The 19,605-nt window shown below is 33.5% G+C and overlaps 1 protein-coding gene across 2 annotated transcripts in view; it reads right to left on the reverse strand.

Moving 5' to 3' along the window:
* Positions 1–6,429: 6,429 nt before the first annotated feature.
* The window catches only part of LOC118196873 (uncharacterized), an 86,024-nt gene continuing 72,848 nt past the window's right edge, over positions 6,430–19,605 (reverse strand). For both annotated transcript variants that reach the window (XM_035368361.2, XM_035368367.2), the window contains 4 exons: positions 13,804–13,951; positions 11,572–11,770; positions 8,485–8,621; positions 6,430–8,190 (listed from right to left, as the gene is read on the reverse strand). In XM_035368361.2, coding sequence (XP_035224252.2) covers positions 7,996–8,190; positions 8,485–8,621; positions 11,572–11,770; positions 13,804–13,951 — 679 coding nt within the window. In that variant the 3' untranslated portion in view covers positions 6,430–7,995. The remainder of the gene's footprint in view (positions 8,191–8,484; positions 8,622–11,571; positions 11,771–13,803; positions 13,952–19,605) is intronic.

Raw genomic sequence — 19,605 nt, forward strand, 5'->3', positions numbered from 1 at the left:
GAAGAGTCTGTGTGTGTCTTTCGTGCGTGCTTGCGCGTAAGCTAATAGACTCAGGGCTACGAAATTCGGTACATAGGTGCATCCAGACAAGAGCCAGTGCAGCTCGAAGAGATTTTTTTCAAAATTCGAATGAGTTTTTCTTATTTTATGTTCTTTGATGAAATTGAGTCAGACATAATAGGCATACCAGTAACAATGGCATGCAGCCATTGTTGCTGATATATCCCTGTTGCCATTGTTGCTAATATCAGCACTGTTGCCACTCGGAAAAATGAGGGTGAAAACTAGCGTTTTATGTGTTTTTAATTAATATCTCCTAATTTAGCTATTTTTTTGTGGAAAAAAGTGAATGTCGACTTTTTCCAGGATGTTTATGTTCTATGTTTCAATTATATATAATTTAATTATATGAAAAGTTTTGCATGATTATTTTTAAGAAACAAACTCTTTTACTTCCTTTACACACTTGAATTCTGAAGATTTTGCCACCGGAAGTTGTTAATTTATTTATTAGGATAATTAATATTTGTATTTTTTTTCTTGATAAAGTTGTTCTGCAGAGTAAAACTATGTAGGTTTTAAATTTATTATTTAGTGTTCCCTTTAGGCATTTTTCCAGTACATTTAGAAACCAGACGAAGGCTGACCGCGTAGCGGCTAGTTGATAATAAAACAAAAAATTTAAAGAAAAATAAAGGGCCACTAAAGGGTTAAATATGAAACTTTCTAAAAACCATGTAAGTCATTTTGGAGTCTGTTGCTTTTAAAACTTAGTTTTTATTTTTGACTTTTTTGTCATTTTGGAGTCTGTTGCTTTTAAAGCTTAGTTTTTATTTTTGACATAGTGCCAAAAACAATTTATTTAATGAGTCTTTAAATTGCATTATTTTTATGGTTTTTTTTAGTTCCTCAATGAATCATCATCAGATAAAATATTTGGGTGCTTTAAAACTCTGTTATTCATTTTGCATTTAATATTCAATAGTATCATTATTTTGAAAGACTTTTTTTTTAATTTATATACTTTAAAAATAGTTAAAAGTATCAAGAATCTCTTTGGAAGTAATATTTTTATGTTAATTTTAATTGTAGTCTCATCACAGATTTAATAGTCTAAAATTCATGATCGTGAACGGATAAAAAAGTAAGAGATTGCACTCATTGGGCGATATGAGGGAAATTTTCTCTTCGTTTCTCTGGTTCACTTGATAAAGGAGAACAAATTATGTACGTTGAGGATTTTCTAACATATATACACATTTATGTTGAGTTACATTAAATGTAATAAAAATTAAAGACGCGCTGTTTTTCACAAAAGCTATTTTAGTTTTTGTTCAGTTTAGTAGTTTTGCTCTCATCCTACGCAATTAAGAGTTCTATTTTATTTTTAAAGAATTATTTTCTAAAGTCTACTAGATGGCGCTGAGAGTCCAGATGTAATATTAATATTTATTATACACGTAAATATATAACATACTTATATGCATATAATTATAAAAACGAGGTTTTATTATATCTAGTGTAAAATGAATATTGAATTTATATTGCAGGTTATATGAATATAAAAATTAAAATGGGTGAAAAGAAACAACCAACAATTTAATACTTTTTTGGCAAAGCTTCACAAAACATGAATTAGCTGAAGACTCAATAGGACCCTCACAGATTCCATCATCATCGAGCACGAGCAGGGGAAGAAAATAAAGTAGAAGTCGAGAGAAAAATAATTTAAATTTTAAAAATATGTGATTATGGTTATTTGAATTATAGTATTATACAAGAATCTAGAACTGAACTAGGTCCCCGATGGTTTTGTGTTTTATGTTGAGTTTATCCACTGCCGCCGTGAAACCATCAAATCTTCCAGACATTTGCTAACTAGACAACCTGATTTAGCTATCAAAGATAGTTTAATAATTTACAAAATCAAATAAATGCTTTAAAACGTGACAATTCAAAATAAGTCTATATTAAAAGCCTTATATTTGAGAGACCTTCAAATAGCGAAAAAAAAGGAAACCTTCGAATAGGAACGCATTTAAACCTTGCTTACTACATGCTTGTGAGAAGATTTCGGGAAATCACCCCATTTAAAAAATGAAAGCAATTCCTATATCTACCAGGAAATGCTTTCATTTTTTAAATGGCCTATAAAGCGCAGAATTGAAGGCCTGTGAAGGGCAGAATTAAAGGCTACTAGGCCTGTGAAGCGAAGAATTGAAGAATTAGCCTAAGATGTTAAAGATCAAGTAGTATAAATATAAAAAATGCAACATTTTATACAATTCAGACTTGATGAATTCACTGAAGTAACAAACAAGGCTATTCTTCATAGCTTTGTGAGATTTAATTTCGAAGGATATTTAGAGTAGAGTTCATATGTTCGCCCAACTTGCCGTATAGAACGACTGGATCTGAAATTTTCAATCTATTCAATGATTACTTTCTGAAAGATAATTTTGATTGGGTCAAACGTATAGGAACATTTACAGACTGTGCTGTAAGTAGGAACGGGTATAGATCTGGCATTGTTAAAAAAATAAAAGATGCTGAATACTTAGACATAATTTTTACTCATTATATTTTATACCGTGAAAAACTTGTCGCAAAAAATTATCTGTAGAATATGAAGTACTCTCTAATGTAATTAAAATTATAAATGAAATTCGGCCTCTCTTGATTATTTGAATCACTTTGTGATGACATGGGCTCACAGCATAAACATCTTCATCCTGAGGTGCGTTGATTGTCAAGAGGAACACCGATTGTTCGACACCATGCGATAAGAAGTAAAATTATTCTTTCAACAGCAAAATATTTCTAAATGCCAATATTTTTTCTCTGATGATAACAGTAAAAAAGCTTGCTTATTTGTAGACATTTTTGCTTTGTTGAATGAGGTGAACATATTCAAGCAGAACCTTTCAGTCATTTTTACTTTGTTAAGTAAAATGACACATTTTAGAATAAAATATTTTTATGGGAAACACTATCAACAGAAGATTTTAAGATTTATCAACAGAAGATTTGTAAATACTTCCAGAACTGGATGAATACATGAAAGAAAAAGATGTCAATCGACAGATAACAAGTTTCATCCAACAATTTTTGCCATCACTCAAAATGTCTTTCGAACATTGTTATCCAGAAGAACAGGATCCAGGTATGGAAATATATAGATGGTAAATCAATTTTTTTATATATTGAGAAAAGCAATTTAAATATGACAGAAAAAGAAAATTGAATTGAATTATCGTTAGATGACAATCTCAAAGAAAGTTGAATGCACCTCATCTTCAAGAAATCGTATTCGGCGTTTTGTAAAATGCGTTGCATTGACTGAAAAAGACTTGAAAATTTTGACTCGATTCATAATGACTTGTGCGAAAACGTGCTCTCAACTCTAAAAGTTATTAAAAACAACTATCTCAGCTTCACACAGAAACTTTTTTACGGGTTATGGGGATATTATTTGAGCCAAAAATTAGTAAAATAATGTTAAACCAAGATCAATGAATATCGCACTAATTTTTAAAACGTATTACTATTATTTATTACTCTTTTTGTGTTAATGTCAAAAATGCAATTAAAATTATTAATATATAAATAAATATTTACGTACAGGGTACTTATAATTAAAGTTCCATTTCCAAAGTCTATTAAAAAACTACTGGCCAGAATGACCTGAATATACTTAAAGCAAATGGAAGTCTGATTGTGCTGTACTGTTCTTGTAAAAGAGCTTCACAAGCAGAACCAGATCCTTCATTGACAATGTCATGATGAGCTTCTCAAGCTCCATTCTTTCCAAGCTAAAATTTTAATACCATAAGTGGATTAAGCCGAGCTTCGTTGGTAAGCAAACAGACTTTGCTAAGTCCCAAAAACATTTAAGGATTTTGCCTAAAAGTTCTAACTTTTTAATTTTACTGTTATAAAGGTTGTATGAACCGTCAATCACAGCCAAGCAAACATCAGTCGATGGTTTCACTGAGTCAACTACATATTTACGCCTGAGCCACCAGATTACGCAGCTACACATTTACGCAGTTTCCCTTTCCTAATTTTCTATGGCTTAAATGCTGTTAAACAGGTGTGAATAGACTTAATGACTTTTATGCCTTTAAACAGAAAGTTTTATGATGACAAACCGTCGTCTGAAAGAATCCTCAAATTCAGAATAACAGGAACTTCTTGTACTTTGGATTAAGTCTAATATGTGGTGTAACGTCTTTTAATTAGCATATTATGACAAGTACTATTGATAAATACTATTGTGACTATTGATACTCTTTTTCTTTTCTCTCATCAGACAAATTCTTATTGCTTCATGCATATTCATGTCAAATTTCATATGGTTCTCACTTGTGGGTTTTTTGTAGCCTTTTGAATGTGGAATATTAATTATATGTTGTTACGTTTTTTTCTCACACCAGTTGTTTCGTTATCTTCTTCCTTCACGTTCGTACAGGGTTCGTGAGGATTTGGAGTGAATAATGATGGCAGCACTTGATGAAGTGTCAAAACACACTTTATTGGCCGGTATTAATCAGGACAGCTCCAAAATCTCGTTTACAGTCGCCGAACACGCTGACACGATCACGATGTTATAAACACGCTGACACGATCAGCGACACAGCTTTCAGGTTATCAAGCTATCACGGTGGAGACAGCTTCACTGCAAAGCACCAGAGTACAGCTCCCGACTCTGCTTAGTCGTTCTCGGAACTCCACGTACTCTCGAGACTCTCCACGCTACAACTCGCGATGCATTCGACAACACACAGAGCACAGCTCCCGACCCTTCGGTTCAGTCGTTCCCGGAGCTTAACTTGCTCTCTCGACGATGCACTAAACGCGATACACTAAGAGACTCTTCGATGTACTCGACGACCCACTCGGCACTCGGTGGCCGGCTGTCCACTCCATCGTCTCCACACAGACTCAAAAGATGAGACACACTCACTCGCCCTCTCGACGAGGCACTGTGACTGACTGCGGACCAGCAGGGCTTATATAGCTATCGGCTTGTGTTCGAGAATATTCTGGGCTAAACCGGTAAGAATTCGTTCCAGAAGGTTCTCCACCCGTCCATGGCATATCGCCAATTTTGTCGCCAAATTGTGATTTCTCGCCAAATGTATTCAGCTTTATTCACCAATGTATAAATTTTTGCTTATCCGATCTACTTAATTATAATATTGTGTAATAAAATATCTGGGCATCAGACGCGTCGAGAAACTACTTTTCTGGTCTTCAGTTATAACTGGAATGAAAGCAAGTCAAAATCAAACGAATTATAAAAAGAGCATTTCCTGTGGATATTACCGTCCGCCCCCCAGTCAAGAAGATTTCGTATACTATATTTTGCATCATAGCTTTAAAATTCTGGACAGTTCAAAAATATAGTACTGCACTTTTTCAGTTCTGAATTCTGCAGTTTGTCTACGAAACTTTTCATTTTTCACTTCAAAATCATTGTTGACTTCCTCAAATTCTCGTAACGCGTTAAAATAGGCTCTCGCCAAAGAAAGTGATTTTTTATCAAAGTTTTAGAGTGGACGCTATTCAACTGGTTACAGAAAACCGGAGAATGTCTGATCCGTCCTAAAGTGTAGAGTAAATTTACGAGTACGAGGTTACTAGAAAGAATTTTTTCATTTTTATTTTGATTTTTATGTTGTATCTTAGTGCATTTTGCTTAATATACATTCTGCTTTTCTTTAAACACGATAGATGACTTGGAAAACCTATCGTCTGCATTTTACGAACAGCAGTTTGTCTTCGTACAGTTTCTGTCTCTAAAAAATATCATTAACGACTGGTTTATTCGTCCATTAAAGTATTTATATCGTCCTTGCATCTTCTATCACGAATATCTATTAGCAGAGAGCAGAAATATTCTCTCGTTACGATTCTTCATGCCAGAAGGCTATTCCTCATCAAAATGTTTTCTTTCGTAGTTTCATCGCAATTAACCACGAAATAAAATTATGTCGACAAAACTCTGTAACATCCGGACTCTAAGCATTTGTAAAATTGTCCAGAAATTTACCGCTGTGATTTTTGAAGGTTTGAAAATGGCAATAAACTGCAAATTGTTTGAAAAACTCATTTCATCCTAAATATATTTTATGTATACATATCCTAGCTGTATAATAAATAACCGCTAATATACACACGCAGAGAAAAAAAGAAAAGAGGAAGAAAAAGAAGCTACTTTGATATCAATATATTTTTTCTTTGGCTTCTGTATAGTTATGTAACAGGAAAATATATCTGTAAGAATGATTACTAGACTTTCACGAATTTTTTTATGTTTCATCAACAATTTATGGCATATTATTTTATTCTGCATATTCAGCAACTGATCATATTTTCTTATGTAATACCAATAGCTGACTTACAGACAAATTGATTACACACTAATGAGTTTTACAAAATATTTTATTCAATAATTACAAAATTCTCTCTCATATTTGTCTTTGGTTTCACTGTGCTTTTTATACAACGTGATATTTCACCTTGGCGACCACAAAGCTCCATCAGGCATGCATTAATTCAAACAGAATATAATAACGGTCTATATTTGTTTATTCGAGATGGCATCACCCAAAAGCTATAAGCCTAATTATTTACACTAATAAAATATGCTGCAGTCCAACATATATTATAACAGAATTAGACACTTTTAATATTAGATTTAATGCACTAAACTGTTAACTAGTATTATAATGAGATTGGATGAAAATTCAAAGCACATATGACAGGAATTAGAGTAGCTTCTATAATTTTTTTTAACATTAATGAAAATTTTGCCATAAACTTTGGTATAGTAGTAAAGGTGAAACTTTGGTATAGTAGTAAAGGGTAAAATTGGAAGAGAAAAACACATCTTGAAAAATATGAATAGTTTTATCACGAATATTTAGTAAATTTAATATTTCGGGTAGAAATTTCAATAAAAGACTGAAATAGTTAACCTTAATACTTAAAATAGTTAAAAGAATGAAATAGTTATTGCAAAAGTCTTAAATCTATCCTAGAAAATGAAAATTTGGTGGAAGATTTGAAAGTTCTTACGAAAATATATGAATAATATAAAATAAAAATCAATAATACAGAAATAAAAATACTAATTTTTCATATATTTCAAAATTATGCCTAAATGGAATTCTTTTTAAATAAATATAATTTAATTTCTCTTTATACGTTAATAAAAGATATAAATGTCTGCAGATAAATTTCAATATGTATTTTATGGTGCTGCTCAATTTGGTTCTAGTTTAAAATATCCACAGAAACATTTAGTATGTTTCTGAATTACAACTGATTATCAACAAAGATCGAATAAAAAAATGAATGATTTCCTGAGTGGAAATCTGATAATTCTATCTAAGTCATAACACTTTGGCGCTTCGAACGAATTTAATAAAAATACTTAGCGAAAACGAAGCTAAAAAATGTTTAAATAAAAGCATATGTCTTTGGTTATAAGGTTTTAAGATTTTAGTGATTGCAATGATTTAAATTCTTTGGAGACATAGGAATTATAATTTATTTTTCAAATATTGACAGCATTCAGCCTTTGATTTAGGCCTGTAATGCCAAGAAAAGATAGTACTTTTTTAGTTAATCATATTCAAGTTGAAATATTTAATATAGCGATCTATGAAATAAATTTTTAATAGGTGAAAGTACTGATTAGCCAAGGGTTATCAAATTGCAGGAATCGTAAAAATTGGAATGACTTTTAAGAAATTCGGAAAAAAAACCGAAAATTGTACTTTTTGTACACTATACCAAAGTTGGGGGTGCAATACGAAATAGAATGAAGCACAAAAATGGTAAAATAACAGCACATGCTCAATAGATCCAACTTTCAAATAATGTTTATCTATTCTCTCGCAATAGTGATTGTTGCTGTTTCAAGAGACAGTACTTCATATATCAACATTTTCACCATAATATCACAGTCTTGCTGATCTATTAATATTAGTCTACATCATTGTTTAATTTGCCTAATGTACGAGCAGTCATATTTTGAAGAGTGTTTCGAGGTCTTTCAAACAACGAAGGATCTGTATAAATAGGTTCACTTGGATCTGCGAAGTTTCTCACTTGGAACTGAGACACGTACGGATTCTCAGGACCTGATGCAGATATCCCAGAAGTTGCCATCTTCTTCACCTAAATGACCAATAAAAAGTTTTTTCCATGTTAAAGGTTACGTACTATAAAATATGTGTGTTATATGATTATAATTAAAAATAATCATGAAATGACTTGATCATGACATCAATCGAAATAACTTGAATCATGATATGTTAAATAATTTTTAATGAATTTTCTAAATTTGGATATAGTATATTAAAATTATTAGAATAATAATCTTTGTATCTAATAAAATCTTTGTATGTCTAAAATATATAAAATCTTTATATGTCTACAAAACTAACAAAAGTATAACGCCTTATTTCTTACCATTATTCGCGCTCTTCTTATGAAGTAATAAGACATGGCAACCACTGCAACAACTAAGCATAACAAAATAACAACTGTACAAATCATGCCATAGTAACCAGCCTGAGCAACACACACCGTGGAAGTTTTTTCACCTACTGTAAGAAAGGAATGTGATTTATTAGCAACCATATAGTTATAATATTGGAAAGATTTATCAGTAAAACAAAAAACCAGACTTATGTCGATTAATCATATATCCTCTTCATTCTTTACACATGACATATATACAGAACAGAATTTTTTTTTATTTATTCCGATTTATCACATGTTCCTCTACATTCTTTATAGAGACAGATTTATAATTCTGAATATTTTAGATCATAATTATAAATATTATGATTAAAAAAAACTTTATAAGAATGTGGTGTTTGATTTGACATGCGTTAAACATTTAGACAGTGACATACCTATATGACATTGCTATATTATGTATAATTTATTTCAATTGATTTTGTTGCTCAAAATCACTTCTGTAAGAATAAGTCGCAAAGCTTTACTAAGTTTAATTTTCATTTAACGGTTCTCTGAGCAATTCAAACTGATGTTTATGGAACGTAGATGAAAACAGCTTTAAAGTGAAAATATTCCATCTTTGAATTTATTAAGTTCCGTTCTGAAGAAAATCAACAATTCATTAAAAATCCACTTGTTTGTTTAACTCTATCTTTTTATATACAAGATATACACATAGATATTGAAGAACTGTATATTAAAAATTTCTACTGAATAAAATATGGCGATTTCTTTAATCCAAACAATTGAGGGTATGTAACTGGGCACGATTACATGAAGTTCTAGTAGCATTTTGGAGACATTCTAACTTACTTTTTCTGAATGTCCTTTTACCGGTGAGCGATTGACAACTAAAAAATTATTTAGTTGTATCCTAATCCTGCTTTATTTGATTAACAACTAGCAAACGTGAGAGCTTTAGGCTCAGATTTAGAATAATGTAATTCAACCATATCCGGGTTGCTATTAATCGAAACGTTGGTCCGATATTTTGCTAGGGCCCACCAACGTCCGAGTGGTAAAGTTCCTGAACACTGGTAGTTTGGTCCGAGGTTCTACTCCCGCAAACGGGCTCGTTGCATAGGCGTTTTCGTGGTTTTTCCCATGTGTACAAGTCAGTTTCCCTTAGAAAGTCCTCTACGAAAGTATCCTCCCTTCCGTATTGTGCCTTACGGCAGAACACGTAAATAATAATAATAAAATTCTGCTAGAATAGGAAGGTATTTTCTGAGCAAAACCTTGAAGAGCGAATATGACTAGGCAAGAAAGCTATGCATGTGCTTGGGGCCTGAAAGTATAAAATAAGCATAATATCCTAATGACTTTACAGGAATGACAGTTGCCTTGTACTTTCAGCCAAAGTTATCATTCTGTGGTAGTCCACTACTTAGCAACCACAGATCAATGAAATAATTTAAGACATTTTCTATAATTACTATGTTTCTACTATATTTCAGAATGTCTATCCATCGCTTCATCAAGTTTCGCTGCCATTTTGATATCAGCTCGATGTAGTTGAAACCTCAATTTGCCTTGTTAATTTCGATAAAATCTGTTACAAAATTTTAGGCAGCAGAGTTTTGGAGCCAGAAATAAATATAGGTCAAGTTGGGAACTTTATGGGTTACTCTAGAAAATTTCATGTGCAACTTCTTTTTTCTTCAATAAATATGAGTTAAAATGGGTTTAGAGAACGCAATGGCTAAGTCTGCTTTAAAGGACCAATGTCATAACTTTTTCACTTAAAGTTATCGTGTTTCGTTTCTTTTAGCATTCGTACAATTTTTAAATATTTTAACTACTAGTATCTGAATTTTTACAAGAAAAAATCTCTCTAAGAGAATTGCATTTGGTTTTATTGTGCACATAATTCTCTCTTCAAATACATATTCAAAATTTCATCGTAAGAACTTATTATGAAGCTATAATTTATTATTTTTCTTTCATTATTGTAAATACTTATCCTGAGGGACACGGTGTTAATTTATTGTCTTTGATGCGCAATTTTGATTAAAAAATATGATGCAGACACCACATGACTTCCTTGTACGGAATATAAAATTATGCGCATTTTTTGCTGCATTCCATTTAAACTTTATTTCCTCGAACTTCGTTAGAGCTAGATTTCTCATTCAATTTAGCTCTCACTTCGCTGCAAGCCAAAATACATAAAATCTCAAAATAGCTTCATTAAAAATTGAAAAATATAGAAAAACAAAAAGCACCAAATGCAGTTAAAACAATTAAAAAAACAATCTTTACAATTAAAATTAAAGTTTTTAAGCAAACATAAGCAATTCGGCCAGCAGGCGAAAAGGCAGATTTTTCGGTGCAGGAAATTGAAATTTACTTTTGGTCTCATTCGGCAAAAAGATACTGAAGGTGCAGAAACTGAATTCAATATTCTGCAAAGTTTCAAAGTTAAACAAATATGGTTGCTATGGTAACAAAAGTATGCTTAGCAGTACTTAAACAACTTTTAAATTGTTTATAATTCTACAACTATTGCATGCAGATTAACTAAAGGCATAAAAACTTTAGCCGGAAGATAAGAAAAACATAATTCAATTATTTTTAAAGCCAAAAAAAAAATTAAAAACCTCAGATCACCGAGGCGAGTAACAGAGTGGGTGTGTTTATATATATATATATATATTATTTGATGTGGCCGATTGCAATCAAAAAGGGATATGCACAAGTACATGTTATAGCAGTCCTATATACAAAATTTCAACGTTCTGACGATACTCGTTTGTGAGCTATGCGAGATACATACATACGTACGTGCATACGTACAGACGTCAAGAAAAATTCTCTTTTGAATGCCTTTTAAATCAATTTTATAAACAGTTTGGAGGAAAAGAGTGCTTTATTCTGTCCCTACGTACAGATGCTACGCAAAAACATTGTTAAATTGCATTCTATAGCGGTCAAAATGGATATTTTCGTTGAAATGTGACACCCGGAATTTTTCGTGATTACAATACTTCCTTTACCTTGTATAAGGAAGCAAAAAAAGAGTAAGAAACAAACCTGGTGTAATTTCTTCTGGTGGAATATCAGAACGTGAAAGATAAACTTTCAGCAATTCATGGACTTCTTCTTGTTCTTCTTCAAGTATTTCTGTGTCATTCGTTTGAGGTTGATCCACCGTTTGTGCAGGAGATGCTGATCTCTTTTTACGCCCCCACGATGGGAAAGTACCAGGTCTTGCTTTATCACTACAAATCACCTTGGAATAAAAGAAAATTACATTAGAAACACTTTACCAAATAAAGAGCAACCAGAGCTATTTGTATTCTACACTCGTGTAAACCATGAGCCATTCTGAATCTAAATATGCATTTTAGAAAATGAATCATTTTGTTTCATGTAATATGAGGCTGTTCTGTCTGTCCTATGATGCAGTTTTATTCAAAACGATTTAATCGGTTTCAGATGATCATTATTACTGGTCTATCAATAATGGAATGAATTTGATATATATCAAATCACGAAGAAAAGCTTCTGATTTTAGGATGTCGGCGAAATAATCAACTGAAATGCTTTATCAAAGATTTGTTGCCGTTGAATTAGTTGCAATATAGCCGATCAGTTGGTATTTCACCGATAGCTTGAACGTATAGTATACCAGTTTTCCTTTCAAGTATATTAAATATAGTTTGTATGACTCTTGCTCGCAAACTTCTGAAATTTTCTTTTCCGTGGAAACAGTAGCTGGAGTATGAATTCGATTTGAATCTTATGTTAAACAGTAGCAAAGGCTGAGGTAGAATAAATATAGATTTTCGTGAATTAGATTTTTGCCTTATGTTGTCTGTATAACTAAAGATATTGAGATAGACTGTAAAATATATATCTTAGATAGTTCTTCCTTTCATTTCATATATTATCTACCATTTGCATTTACGATTTCAAAAGTAAAGCTAAATAAATTTGAAATAACTTTGAATAACTTTGTTTTCTATTTTATAAAACATTTTATCAGACGATTGTTGCATAATCGATTTATCGGTTCTTATTTTTGTAGTGAATGTTTTAGTTATTCTACGTTCTATGTTTGTGGTCTATAGAATTCTGTTTCGGATAACAAATCAAATAAAATTTCTTCACAGTGTTCTTCAATGAATAGGGCGTTAATTCAGAAATATAAACAGACACCAAATAAACACTTTTTTAATTTATTGATTTAGAATATATGAAATAAACCACGCGTTTAAGTAAGAGTTTTATGCAGATTATTTTTAGTTAGAGGTTTATACAACTGGTTTATATTCGAAATAATTTTTTTGAAGTTTCTTAAAATAATTGCTTTGCTTTAAGCCTGCAGCTATTTATTTTTATTTCTGACATTGCAATGTCAAATGTAATTGCAGTATATTAGAAAGTCGATAATTTAATGCTATTTATATATTTGTACGCATGTATGATCGTATATATCTGTACGCATGTATGATCGTATGTCGATATTACAGCGTAGCCGTAATTATTGCAAGTAAAAGAAGCATAAGGATGAAGTTGTCTGTTTTATTTTTATTTAATTAGAAACTAATTATTTTAAAAGCATTAAAAAATTCCGAATAGAACTCAACTCCCAAAATAAGATTTTCTCTCAAAAGAAGAAATACGGATATAAGCGACCTAGTATATTAAAATTCTCTCTTAAAATTGACTGTAAGTGCCATTGCTGTTACAGATTTGAAAAATTAGAATTAAATGAGATTTTTTCTATTAACTGTAGAACAAAAAAGCACGTATCTCGCCTTCAAGCCCATGAAATTCAGATTTATATTAAAGCTACTCTTTTTTGTTCTCGTAAATGCTTAGTTTAGTGAATTAATTTATTTAAGAAAAATAAGTCTCCATTAAATCAATAGTAGTAAATATTGAAAAACAGTATTTAATAAATGTTGTTTTATTTCATTTTGTATTAAGCCAAATAGCATTTTTAAAGTTATTTTGAATATGTATACATAGATACTAAGGAAACACAGTTTAGCATGATCATTATGTTCTTTATATGTCAAATATATATTCAATTACATTTGCTCAGATATTTGTTCTTTCATTCACTGCAAACGAAATCATGGTATTTCTCCTTAATTTATTAATCATTATTTAAATATTATTCAGCGAAGAATTCCTTTCTCCTAATTATTCAGTGTAGTACATATCATTTTATTATGTGATGTTTATTTACGTTAAAGACTGCTCAAACTCTCTTGTTTCAGTATTTTTCATTATCTAGGTATAAATATCACTTACAGGTTCGCAGGGACCCCGGCAAGTTTGCACAGTTGCTTGGAAAACAAGTAAATTTGAATCAGGTATCTTGAAAGCATAGAATTCTGCTTCTAGAGCTCCATCTGGTGTTCGGTGCAGCTCTGGGAAAACATATAAGTCGACTGGACATCTGAAAGAATAAAGTTTCTGTATTCAGTTAGATTAAAGCCTGATGTTTAAATAAGTATTAAAATATCTCATTTAGGATTAGACTAAATAGCTTCGTTAAATGTTGCTAATGCAGCTAGACTTGTAAGGATCCTAAGTTTTACTAACGTTTATTTTATTTTAAATCTTTACTATCACTTCTTATTTTCTACTTCCGGCCAGAATTAAAAGCTTTAACTTATTTATACAAATTTGTCTTGCTAACGCCAAGTACTTAAGTTGTGGCTTTTTGCCAAGCAAGAGAGAGGAAGGAGTTATTAGAAGCAGGCCGTTTACCATAGTAGTTTTACTTGGTTGCTGGTTGCCTTCAAGGCCAGAGGTTTAATCCTCTTGATAATTTTAAACGTATCGTAGTTTTAGCAGCTCTCTGTACTACATACGGATTTTGTTAAATAACGGCCAATCTTGAAGTTAGGCGCTTGTATATTAATCCAAAGTTAGTTTTAGTTAGGGTTTTAGTTAGTATTTTTAGATTCTTACGTTCAGACCACAAGTGGTTGGTCTCTGTATTCCGAAGTTCCGGAAATCGCTGTAAAGATAGAAAAATAAAGGGTTTTGTATACCCTTCCTGGGTATATTGTCTACTTCACAATTTATTGAACATAGCTTGAGTAAGCTCCCTGTTCCGAGTCAGGACAGTTCATGTTTCCAAAGCAAGTAAAGAGGAACACAAGTCCTGATAATGGCGCCCGACGAAGAAGAATAACCATGGCCGAGTTTCAAGAAGAACCTGTGGTGCCTGCAGAAGCGGCTCAGAATCCAGAAATGCCAGCTGCCGCCCTGGAAGGATTTGGTTACATCGTCCAGACCATGCGCGCATCGATGAAACCAGAAGCAACATTCAATGGAAACTCACCGGTAACCAGTTTTGGAAAAATTGGATGACCACTTCATGCTGTATCCAGTCCAGGAGTTCCAGAAAGTCACCTTAGCTACCAGCGCTTTAAGGGGTCCCTTAATTGGTTCAAATGTATAGGCAGAAGCCTCTTGGGTCAAACGGGAAGTCCCACCTATACTTAACGAAAATTTCAAGACTGTCTTAGTAAAAGCCTTCCCTGCCGTAAGAAATCATTCAAGATTAGAAGCGGAACTCTTCAGCATATACCAACAACGAATTGAAAATCTCTCAAGCTTTATTTTAAGAAAAATTCACGTCTTTAAACTCTTGTATGGAAGCCGTCCGGATCCTGAGATAATCCAAGTGATTTTGCCGAGGTTACTTCCCCAAGTACAAGACTTTATTGAATTAAGGAATCCGACAACACTGGAAAAGTTATTTGAGGTAGCAATCCAGTTTGAAAGTAGAAGAACGGCGGACATTGAAAGAAGACGCCAGTATGAGCAACGAAGCCAATTTGGTGCGCCAAGACCACAGCAAAGGCAAGAACACGGCTGCGGAAGCAAATCGAATCAGTGGGCAAGGAAACCTGAGTATCCAAAAACAACCGGCGAACGTCGACAGTTCAATAGTAAGCCAGAAAAAAAGTCTGAAGGCCAGCGGAAAAAGAAGGAAGGCATGGAAAGGAAGAAAGAAAATTTAAACTAAAACGGATTTCTGCTGACAGGAGGGTGCGGAAATCCGAAGGCCAAGAAAACCCCTCTTCCTTCAAGTTAAATACAGTTATTGTGAAAAATTTGACTCTTCCAAAGATTGAAGTTTTGGTGAACAACATCTCAGCCACTGCACTCCTGGATACAGGCGCGCAGTGTTCCTGTGTGGCAGAAGATTTTTTTAGGAACTATTTCCGTAAATACCGCATATATAATTCGGATAATACGACAGTGTTAGCTGCGCAGGGAGAAAGATGCAAAGGCATAGGTAAAATACCATTATATATTCGTATCAAGGACGAGCAAGTAAAGATCATGTTTTTTATCGTAAAAAATTTACAAGCACATGTCATTTTAGGAATAGATTTTCTTTCAGAGGCAGAAGCAACGCTGGATTTTAATGAAGCGTCCCTTAAGCTGACGATGAAACCAGTTCGAGAAGAAAAAAGAGAATCACCGACGTTAAATCTCAACCACCTGCCTACGGGAGAGCAACAAAAAATTCGCCAAGTTGTTAGTGAATTTGCTTCGTTATTTAGTGATATTCCCGGACTTACTCAAATTACTAACCATAGTATCGATACCGGAGATTCACTGCCAGTTCGCCACAAACCATATCGGTATGATAAGAATAAAGAAAAAATTATAGAGTGGCACATTCGAGATATGTTACGTAAAAAGATCATAACGCCCATCTCAAGTAGTTATGCTAGCCCTGTTGTGTTATGTAAGAAAAATAATGACTATCCGGTAACACATCCGAAAAGGTGGCGTTTTGCAATTGAGTATCATAAATTAAACTCCATGACTAAATATCCGGTATATCCGTTACCTATTATTGAAGAAATTCTAAGGAACATAACTTCTACCAAATATATGACTACGTTAGACTTAACGACTGGTTATTTTCAAATAGGGGTTAAACCGGAAGATGTGCCTAAGACTGCTTTTATAACCAAGTCTGGCACTTATGCATTCTTGCGTATGCCGTTTGGTCTTTCAGGGACACCGGCGACATTTCAGCGATGTATGGACATTGTGCTAAGGCCTGTTCTTGGAAAGACCACATTTATCTATTTAGACGATATTATTATTACTAGTGATAATCTGGACTAACATGTACAGGATTTAAGACAGGTGTTTTCATTATTAAATGAGGCCGGTCTAAAAGTTAATGTCGAAAAGTGCAAATTTGCAGCCCCTGAATTAAAATACTTAGGTTACAAAATATCTCAGAAAGGAATCGAGACGGACGAATAAAAAATAATCGCTGTGCAAAAGTATCCGCCGCCAAATACGGCGAAGAAGCTCTCTTCTTTTCTAGGACTTATATTATATTTTCTAGGACAATAGTGCTTTCGAAAAATTAAAGCAAGCATTAACGCAAGCCCCTGTTTTGAAATTTCCTGAAAACGATGAGAATTTAGAAATTTCAGCGGATGTTTCGGATTATGCGGTGGGAGCGGTACTTTCGCAAAATCAGCAGCCCGTGGCATTTTTTAGTAGAAATCAAATACAAAGAAATTATTCCGCGACTGAGAGAGAGGCACTTGCAGTTCTGTTAGCAGTGCAAAAGTTCAGAGTCTATTTTGGAAGGGCGCCAATAACAGTGTATTTTGATCATGCGGCGGTAACTAGATTGTACTCAGGGAAAAACTTATCCCCAAGGTTAATAAGATGGGCACTCAAGTTACAAGAGTATAATCTGGTAATTAAGCACACCCCCGGAAAGAAAAATATCGTAGCAGATGCACTATCCAGAATAAAAATAGAGGAAGAAGGTAATACTGTAAAGGTGGCAATGCTCACAGCATGTACGATACATGAAACTGTAATAACCGAACTGGGTAAGGATACTGAATTTAAAAATATTTATGATTATTTAAAGGATCCTGAAAATTTTAGCCACCAAGATATTTTAGCGATAAGAAATAGGGCGGCCCATTACGAACTAATAAATGGTCTATTATTTTATACAAAAACTACGAATTCCAACAACGAATTTCGACCTGTTATCCCAGCTAGTCTTAGATTAAATATCCTGCAGGAGCTCCACGACAGCCCTTTAGCTTCTCATGCTGGTATTCGAAAAACTATCCAACGCGTACGCGAGGCAGTCTACTTTCCTGAACTGCAAAAGTTAACAAGAGCGTATGTCCAGTCCTGTCCAACATGTCAAGCAGTTAATTATATTAATTTCCGCCCGGCCGGGTTTCTAAATAGCATTAACTCGGAATTTCCAAATGAAATAATTGGCATCGATTTATTGGGCCCTTTCCCAAAAAGTCAGTTAAATGAAAGTCGGTATCTCCTTGTTATGGTTGATCATTTTAGTAAGTGGACCGAAATTGTTCCCTTAAAACGAGCCTCCGCGAAATTAGTTACTGATTCTATTTTAAATAAATATATTTTAAAATACGGGCGCCCCTAAACGTTATATCGGATAATGGTCCTCAATTTGTAAGTAATGTATTTGAAGACATGTGCCAAAAACTGGGCATACGTCATTTTAAAATGGTCCCGTATCGGCCGCAATCAAATATAGCGGAACGGGTCAATAGAAATATAGTGAAAATTATCCGTAGTTATGTTAAAAATTTTCATAAAAGCTGGGATAACTATGTCAATGAATTAGCTTTCGCCCTTAGGGCCGCAAAACATGATACGACGGGCAAAACTCCTACTGAGTTATTTTTAGGCAGAAAGATTATAACGCCGTTAGATAAATTATTTTATGTTCAACAAAGAGCCCCAGAATTTAAAATGGGCGATATAGAAAAATTAATTAAAGAAGCAAAAAAGAACACTGAAGTAGCACAAAGAAAACAGAAGCTCTATTACGATATGAAACGACGGGGAGTAACTTATAAAGTAGGGGAAGAAGTGCTAAAAATTAAGCATTCACTTTCTTCAGCACCAGAAGATAAAACTGCCAAATTTTATCCACGATTTGAAGGACCATATATCATAGAAAAAGTAAATCAGGCTGTAGTGGTGTTAAAAGCCAGGAATGGTGAAATCTGCACCGCAAACGTTGACCAGATAAAACCATTTTATAATCGTAATAAAATGCCAATATTTCAAGATCTTTTGCAGGATCCGGCACGGCAGGCACAAGTTCCAGAGGTGGAACAACGACAATCACAAGGGAAAGCCATGAGTAGACAGGAGCAATTGAAAAGAAAGTTCCCCCGTTGGAAAACTGAAGGTAACAAGAAAAAGAAGCCGTTCCACCGACCAGAAAAGAGAGGGCACGACCACCCCCAGAATGAAGAAGGGAGAAGTACGACTAATGCAAAGAGAGCCAGGAGAAATGACAGCAACTATAACCCGGCTCCAAAACGGAAGATCTACCCATCGGATAGGAGTCTACGCAGCAAATGTCGACGAATTGATGAAGGAAGACCAGCTGCAGATGCAAAAAACCAAGAAAAATTTGAACAGCCAGCAACGAGATCCAAGCAGGAACGAGAGAGAGTTGTCCCGGTTCCGCCAAGACCAGCTGCTATCAAACGGCCGAGACCACAGGCAGAGGCTAAAAAGAAGGTCTTCAAGGGTGACCGAACTGGAAGGAAAAGAAAGCTTATGAAGGAAAGAACCGAAGGGCGAATCCGCACAAGAAGGAAGATAAACCAAATGGTAGTCTTCGCTACTTTCCAGGACTGAGCAGAAAAAAGGATGTCTGAATATAACAAAGATAAGTAAAACTTTATGTTACTTTGAAACCTTAAGTTAATTTTTCATTCTTACTACAAGTGGCATAATTCAAGAAGTTTTACCTCATGTGAGGCCTACCTTTATCGCCAAAAAGGCGAGAAATGAGTTGTACCTATTTTGGTATTGTTTTTCAATTACTCGCGAGTAAAACTAAAATTAATGTATAATAGGAATTTGTAAATACTTGAATATTGTAAAAGCATTGATAATCTTTGAGAAAGGTACCTTAAGAAAATTGTAAAAATTATTGTATAAAATTTTATTTAAAAGATTCTGGCAAGAAAGAAGTTTTAGTCTGAAGGACTTTTGAAATGTAGTATTTCAATGTAGAAGAATTGGCACTTGCTT

Source organism: Stegodyphus dumicola, chromosome 9 (genome assembly GCF_044657685.1).
Source record: "Stegodyphus dumicola isolate Sdum_Otavi_A_Nest chromosome 9, ASM4465768v1".
NCBI classification, from domain to species: Eukaryota; Metazoa; Arthropoda; class Arachnida; order Araneae; family Eresidae; genus Stegodyphus; species Stegodyphus dumicola.